Source organism: Embiotoca jacksoni, unplaced genomic scaffold, assembly GCF_022577435.1.
Source record: "Embiotoca jacksoni isolate LCO1_2020_lvr unplaced genomic scaffold, fEmbJac1.0.p SCAF_58, whole genome shotgun sequence".
Lineage (NCBI taxonomy): Eukaryota > Metazoa > Chordata > Actinopteri > Embiotocidae > Embiotoca > Embiotoca jacksoni.
Window position 1 is genome coordinate 1,642,234 of NW_027185412.1, and position 8,351 is coordinate 1,650,584.

Here is an 8,351-nt window from a genome sequence, read left to right on the forward strand (position 1 = left end):
GATGTCGTTCTGGATGATGTCGTTCTGGGTGATGTATTTCTGGATGATGTCGTTCTGGATGATGTATTTCTGGATGACGTATTTCTGGATGATGTCGTTCTGGATGATGTCGTTCTGGGTGATGTATTTCTGGATGATGTCGTTCTGGATGATGTATTTCTGGATGATGTCGTTCTGGGTGATGTATTTCTGGATGATGTCGTTCTGGGTGATGTCGTTCTGGGTGATGTATTTCTGGATGACGTATTTCTGGATGATGTCGTTCTGGATGATGTCGTTCTGGATGATGTATTTCTGGATGATGTCGTTCTGGATGATGTCGTTCTGGATGATGTCGTTCTGGATGATGTATTTCTGGATGATGTCGTTCTGGATGATGTATTTCTGGATGATGTCGTTCTGGGTGATGTATTTCTGGATGATGTCGTTCTGGATGATGTCGTTCTGGGTGATGTATTTCTGGATGATGTCGTTCTGGATGATGTATTTCTGGATGATGTATTTCTGGATGATGTCGTTCTGGATGATGTATTTCTGGATGATGTCGTTCTGGGTGATGTATTTCTGGATGATGTCGTTCTGGATGATGTCGTTCTGGGTGATGTATTTCTGGATGATGTCGTTCTGGATGATGTATTTCTGGGTGATGTATTTCTGGATGATGTCGTTCTGGATGATGTCGTTCTGGGTGATGTATTTCTGGATGATGTCGTTCTGGATGATGTATTTCTGGATGATGTATTTCTGGATGATGTCGTTCTGGGTGATGTATTTCTGGATGATGTCGTTCTGGATGATGTATTTCTGGATGATGTCGTTCTGGATGATGTATTTCTGGATGATGTCGTTCTGGATGATGTATTTCTGGATGATGTCGTTCTGGATGATGTATTTCTGGATGATGTCGTTCTGGGTGATGTATTTCTGGGTGATGTATTTCTGGATGAATCCTCTGAGGACGTTGAATCTCAGGATCAGATGTCATGAATGAGTCCAGAGTTTCTTTAAATGTTTCAGTCTAGACTAAAGTGTTGACACCGGTTCTGCCCAGTTCTTCTTGGTTCTGCCCGGTTCTTCCTGGTTCTGCCCAGTTCTGCCTCACTGGTTTTAGGTTGAACTGAGTAAATTTCTCGGTGATTCGAAGCTGTTGGTATTTCAGCTGATTTACTGTATGTTGTCTTTCAGACCAATCAGAGGCCATCCTGCACTCGATGCAGCGGAGCCGCCGCCTGCTGTTCGTCCTGAGTCCCGGTTTCCTGGCGGAGAAGAGCTTCAGCTTGCTGGAGTGTCGTCTGGGTGTGTACCTGCAGCACGCCCACCGGGCCTCCCTGGTGTCGGTGGTGTACCGCTCGGTCAGTAAGCTGCCCTGCGTGGAGGTCGCTCAGCTCCGGCAGGCCGCCGTCAGCGGCGTGACGTGGCGTGGAAGCCGATCAGAACCGCCGCGCTCTCGGTTCTGGCTGAGGCTGCGGCTGGCGCTGCCGGTCAGGCCGCTCGCTCTGGGCAGGAGGATGATTGACAGCACGTCGTCCCACTCGGACCTGGCTGCTCTGGCGCTGCAGAGAGCCCAACGGTTCCAGAACCAGAACCAGAGCGACAGGACCAATCAGAGCCGCAGAAACAGCCGGACTTCAGCCAATCAGAGCCGCAGAGACAGAAAGGCCCCGCCCAGAGGGAGGGCCAGTGTGAGGAGGGGGGGTTCATGCCGGGAGGAGGGACCACAGCACAACAGTCTGCCAGGGTGCGCTGGGTTGATTGGCCAGGTGGAAGACAGGGGGGTGGAGCTTACGAAGGAGATAGAGCAGGGGTCACGTGACAGGACTCAGACCCTGTCAGACCCAGTCCCAGAAAAGGACCCCACCCCTGTTTCTGACTCCACCCACTGCACTCCTAACCACGCCCTGACCTGGCCTCTGACTCCGCCCTGCCCACAGGTCAGCAGGACAACGGCAGGAAACACAAGCAGCAGCCGCAGCTGATTGGTTCAAGGACTTCTGAGGAAATTATGTCATCGGATAAGTAAACATGAAACTGACTCCGCCTCTCGCAATAAACCCAACTGAGCCTTTCTGACTTTCAACAAACTAACGCTGCGTTCAAGTCATACGGGAAAGATGGCCATTTATAAATACACACTCAACACTTTCTGTGTATTTCAAATTAAAAGCCTCCCATTGTTTCAGTAGAAAGAGACCCTTCACTTCTTAACAATGCTTTTATTGTTAAACATTTGCAGGATCCTGTTGTGATTGATATCGAACAATAAAACTTTAGATAAATGTTGACTTGATTAAATTTAAGTAATGGAAACACATTATTGACTGTTGTCTTTAAACTTGTCACCATACAAAGATAGGACTGAGTTTTACATGACCTGTGTTCTCCTATGTAAAATGAACGCAGCACCGGAGCCCTCCATCAGGGGGCAACATTCTGCCCTCAGCATGAACCTTAATGAGACAGTTCACCTGTAAAATAACTGGAAATGCCTTATTTTATATAAGCAGAAACGTTCAGTTTTTCATTAAAAAATTAGTCTCATGACTTCATGTTGATATGTTCCATGTATGTTCCATGTATGTTCCATGTTGAGTCTGTTTGGTTCTCTGAGATCTGCTCATGTGTCTCCAGCTGTGTTTCTGCATGTCAGCTTGTCTTCTCACTTCTGATGAAAAATAAAGACATTTCAACTCTGATCTTCATTTAAAGTGACTCTGAGGATTTATTAGTTTAGGACGTGTTTTAGGACTAGTTTTGGACTTTGTTTTGGACGTGATTTAGGATTACTTTAGGACTAGTTTTGGACTTTGTTTTGGACGTGATTTAGGACTACTTTAGGACTAGTTTTGGACTATGTTTTGGACTAGTTTTGGACATGGTTTAGGACTAGTTTAGGACTGATTTGTGAATCAGCCCTGAGGAGGGCTTCTAGATGAACACCTCGTCCACCTGTGGACCGCAGTAACATCTTCAGCCTCTAAGTGAACTTGAACTCTGAGGTTTGTGAGCTGAACATGCTGACGTGCTCGGTGAAGTTGAACCTCCTCATTCTTCATTAACAGACCACTCGTTGGATTTATCAGAGTGTTGTTGGACATGTCTGTCCATCTGACCTTTCCCTCGTCCTCCGATCAGTCTCCACCCGTCCTCCTTTATGCTGCTCCCACTAATAAAGCACCGATAGCTTTCAAAGGAAAACAGGCTCATCAGCGTTTATTAATGCGAGCTGCATCTCTCCGAAACCATCCGTCGTCACCTGGACGCCGCTGAGGATCGCGGCCAACGGACCGCCGCAGACACACATCGATTCAAAGTTTAGTCCGGACGAGTTTCATTCTGCTGATCAACTGGAGGACTCATGGACGTCTGACCAGACGCATCTTCGTCTTGAAAGTCTGTCGAAGCTTCACATCTCCACCTGAGCAGGAATTCAAACTGAAATATGAAAACCTGCAGCTCCACCACCAGGATGGAATGAGTCCCCGTTGGCTGCAAATCAGTCTCCCGCTGTCCTCCCACATTTCCTGTCTCGCTAAATGTCCCCAAAAACCAGACCAAGTGAAATACAGCGGTCAGCACCCCCTACAGGTGCCATTTTAAACAAGGCCAGGCTGCTGGTGATGCTAAGCTATGCTAAGGGTGCGTTCATGAGCAACTGGGGGGTGGGAAACTTCAGACCTCCCAGTGGGACATTCCACCTAAATGCCATCAAACTGGAAACAACCGATCAGCAGCGGCAGCGACTTCAGCCGGCGGTTCAGGAACTTTACGAAGTGAAGATGTTGGTTGTCAACAACTCGCTAGTTTTCAGGCAGAAGTTATCGTATTGAGACGATCTCAGGACAACACTAGAACAGAGGACACGAAGCCCCGCCCACCGCTAGCTGTAACCTGACTGCACCACAGGCCTGTCAATCAAACAGACACGCCCCCAAAAACAGGTCTTCTTGAATCTTCTTTTCTAATGAATGAGGGATTATTTTCAGATGGACCTCCAGAAAACTAATAAGAAGGAGTGACTTTAGCTAACAACACCGAGATAACTGATGGACACATTTTATTCACTTTGGATTTGATGAGAGAAGTTGAATGGGAGTCTATGGAGCCGGAGGCTTTTTGGAGCCGACCTCTAGTGGCACTCGCTAGTATTGCAGCTGAAGACACTTCTGGATCAGAACCATTTTACAGACCTGAAGCTACGAACACTTTTAGAAACAGACACAGGAATAGTATCAGAGGGGGGCGGGGCTTGACAGGAGGAGACACATCAGACTTCCCAGTTCAGAATCATTCTGTGAACTCATTCAGCTAGTTAGTAATTATAACTCTGTGTGTTAATTGTTGAGCAGGAGACTGCAGCAGTTAGTATGTTGGTATGTGAGTTACTGATCATGAGACAGAACTGAAGAGACATTAACCATTAAACAGACAGACAGATAGACAGACTGATTGATTGATTGATTGATTGATTGATTGATTGATTGATTGATTGATTGATTGATTGATTGATTGATTGACAGGTGTATCAGAGATAGATTTGGTTTAATTGTTTTTTTTATCATATTTAAATGCAGATGCTTCTTTCATCCTGAAATATTTCTGTTGAACTGCAGATCTTTTTGATTTTTAGTTCATACGTTGTCGTTGACAACCATTTGACCATTATCATAATGTCTGTCCTCTGTGGTACCAGAGGACTCCACCAGATGGCGCACCACAGGATCCTGGACACAATCAGAACATCTGGATCTGTCTGATGTAATTAATAAACATGGTCTCCCCTCATCTCTCATCTCCCCTCATCTCTCGTCTCTCCTCATCTCCCCTCGTCTCTGGTCTCTCCTCGTCTCCCCTGGTCTCCCCTGGTCTCCCCTTGTCTCTCGTCTCTTGTCTCTCCTCATCTCTGGTCTCTCCTCGTCTCTCGTCTCTTGTCTGTCCTCGTCTCTCATCTCTCCTCATCTCTGGTCTCTCCTCGTCTCTCGTCTCTCCTCATCTCCCTCTCGTCTCTGGTCTCTGGTCTCTCCTCATCTCCCCTCGTCTCTCATCTCTTGTCTCTCCTCGTCTCTCGTCTCTCCTCATCTCCCTCTCGTCTCTGGTCTCTGGTCTCTCCTCATCTCCCCTCGTCTCTCATCTCTGGTCTCTCCTCGTCTCTCGTCTCTCCTCATCTCCCTCTCGTCTCTGGTCTCTGGTCTCTCCTCATCTCCCCTCGTCTCTCATCTCTTGTCTCTCCTCGTCTCTCGTCTCTCGTCTCTCCTCATCTCCCGTCGTCTCCCCTCGTCTCTCATCTCTGGTCTCTCCTTGTCTCTCGTCTCTTCTCGTCTTTCATCTCTCGTCTCTCCTCGTCTCTCGTCTCCCCTCGTCTCTCCTCATCTCTCCTTGTCTCTCATCTCTGGTCTCTCCTCGTCTCTCGTCTCTTCTCGTCTTTCGTCTCTCGTCTCTCCTCGTCTCTCGTCTCCCCTCGTCTCTCCTCATCTCCCCTCGTCTCTGGTCTCTCCTCATCTCCCCTGGTCTCCCCTCGTCTCTTGTCTCTCGTCGTCTCTCGTCTCTTCTCGTCTCCCCTCGTCTCTCGTCTCCCCTTGTCCTCTGTTTTCAGCTCCTCTGCAGCTTTTCTCCCTCACTGATCACTCCATCCAGGGGTCAAAGGTCAGTAGCACCCACAGTTATACATGACGCATTACCTAAAAGCAATTAGTGAGACACAGCAGACGCTCAGTCAATCTGTAACCACATGTCTGTGTGTGTGTGTGTGTGTGTGTGTGTGTGTGTGTGTGTGTGTGTGTGTGTGTGTGTGTGTGTGTGTGTGTGTGTGTGTGTGTCTACATTCCTGATTCTGAAGTTCCCTCATCAATCAGTTAATTACTGTTGGACACTGATCAATAAATACACACACAGTCAGAGCAGTGAGGAGGAGGAGGAGGAGAAGGAGGAGGAGGAGAAGGAGGAGCGGCGCTAATACGTTTTAATATTACAGGGAGGAGGGAGATGGGGGGGTAGATAAGATACTTCCTGTTATTGACCTCATCATTCCAGGTGAGACATTAAACAGAAATTAAATGAATGTCGATAAATCTGCTTCAAATCCTGAGAAAAACACAGAAGTTCAGAAGTCCCTCAAGATTCTGCACATTTTAAATTTCCTTCAGTGTCACAGTGATCCAGTGACAGCTCTCTGATTACCCATGATGCACTGCAGTCAGGAGCAGCTCTCACACACTTCTGCTGCTTTTGATGGTGAAAATTGGTGACAGGAGTCTGGATTTTGGTGTTTCCATGGTTTCATCTCAGCTGTAGTTTTACTGACAGACTCAGGTAATATGAAATCTCCTCCAGCAGACCTGCCTAATGACATCTGACAGATCAGCTCTCTGACTGGACAGCAGCGTCTGTCCCATCTGTCCCGGCTGTCTGACGTCCTCTGAGGGGACACGTTGGTCCAGAGAGGGTTAATAGGAGGAACAGACGTGTCAGTAATGGATGGAAACAATCCAGCCAATCTCAGTATGGACGCCTGATTGGACGGAGGAGGTCAGGTGATGGAGGAGGAGGAGTCTGTGGACGGAAGAGGTCGGGAAGACGGGACCACCAGTAGAACTCGACCCGGTTCTGATGATGGAACAACATGCAGTGTTTAACCACAGACTGACAGAAACACAGTAGGACGGCTGTGACGTGACATTTACGGTCGAACCGGACCGGACCGGACTAGACCACAACGGAACCGGACTGGACCTCTCACTGGTTCCGGTTCTGATGGGTTAAAATCTGGTGACCTGAGTGTCCTCCAGGAGACCTGATGAGGCAGGTCGAGCCTCAGAGTCTCACCTGTGTAACCGTAGCGACTCATTAGCTGCAGTTCTCTGAGGCGAGCCAAGCTGTCAGGTTGTGCGAGAACGTGGGGCTGAGGCCGGATCGGGTTTCAGCCGGCCTCCTTAATGACCCGTTTTCCCGGCCGGCCTCCTTAATGACCCGTTTGCCCGGCCGGCCCTCGGAGCCTGAGACCCAGACCGGTCCTCCTTTCACATTCCTGCCAGTCGAGAGCTCCAAGCTGTCGGACATCTGCAGCCGTCTAACTTGTCATTAGAGATCGACCACCGGCCGCCTCGGACACCGCTCGCTCTCAACTCTCCCCCGGCCCTGGCCCGCTCTCAGGGGACCCGGGGCAGGGCCGGGACCCCGTGTTGAGAACCCCCAGGGAGAGAGTAACTCCCACCGTTGTTACCCGCAGGGGCGGATCTGAGTGGAGGAGGATGTGGGGGGGCGTCACCACGGAGCTTTAGTTCCTGAGGAAGAGGAGGATGGTCAGACTGGTTTCACTGGTAACTGAAGACGGAGACACGAAACTACCTCTGAGTCTGAGGAGGACATCAGGACACAGAGACACTGGGACACACAGAGACACTCAGAGACACGGAGACACAGAGACACTCAGAGACACACGGAGACACATGGAGATACGGAGACACAGAGACACGGAGACATGGGGACACACGGAGACACACAGAGACATAGAGACACACGGAGACACACAGAGACATAGAGACACATGGACACACGGAGACACTCAGAGACACGGAGACACATGGACACTCAGAGACATAGAGAAACACGGAGACACACAGAGACACAGAGACACTCAAAAACACGGAGACACTCAGAGACACGGAGACACACGGAGACACTCGGAGAAACGGAGACACATGGAGACACGGAAAGATACGGAGAAGCTAAAGTCACTCCTTCTTATTAGTTTTCTGGAGGTCCATCTGAAAATAATCCCTCATTCATTAGAAAAGAAGATTCAAGAAGACCTGTTTTTGGGGGCGTGTCTGTTTGATTGACAGGCCTGTGGTGCAGTCAGGTTACAGCTATCACTGGGCGGGACGTAGTATCGTCAGGTTTCCGATCAGATCGGTCAGATCCACCTCTGGCTCCTCCCCCAGCTCGTCCAAATATGGTCACTTCCTGCTCCAAACCGCTCCGAACTAACAAGATGGTGACGGACAGAATCTGAACTGGAGGATTCATAACGTTCACAAACCAACGATGACATCGCTGATGGATGATGACATCACTGATGGTTGATGGTTGGTTATGTCTCACACATATGCAATACTGTGGTCAGTTCTGATTGGTTAAAGCTGCTCCAATAGTTTCATAATCAACCAGCAGGAGGCGGAGCCCGAAAACAATCATAAATACAGAATGAATGTATCGATCCCGGGTTACGGTCCAGCCGTGAGAAATGAAGCAAGATGTCACGTCAACATTTAATCTGAAGGAGTGAGACGTTTTACGTTAAATCACATTGTAAAACAACATTTTCACACATTAATATAAAAAACATTTCATGTTAA

The 8,351-nt window shown here is 48.7% G+C and overlaps 1 protein-coding gene across 1 annotated transcript; it reads left to right on the plus strand.

Annotated features, from left to right (window-relative positions):
- The first annotated feature begins 374 nt into the window (after positions 1 to 374).
- Positions 375 to 2,687, plus strand: LOC138212661 (uncharacterized). Its single transcript, XM_069173131.1, has 2 exons — positions 375 to 688; positions 1,186 to 2,687. Exon 2 carries the CDS (start codon positions 1,212 to 1,214, stop codon positions 1,974 to 1,976), a length of 765 nt encoding a protein of 254 aa, XP_069029232.1. The 5' UTR covers positions 375 to 688; positions 1,186 to 1,211; the 3' UTR covers positions 1,977 to 2,687.
- The last annotated feature ends 5,664 nt before the right edge of the window (positions 2,688 to 8,351 follow it).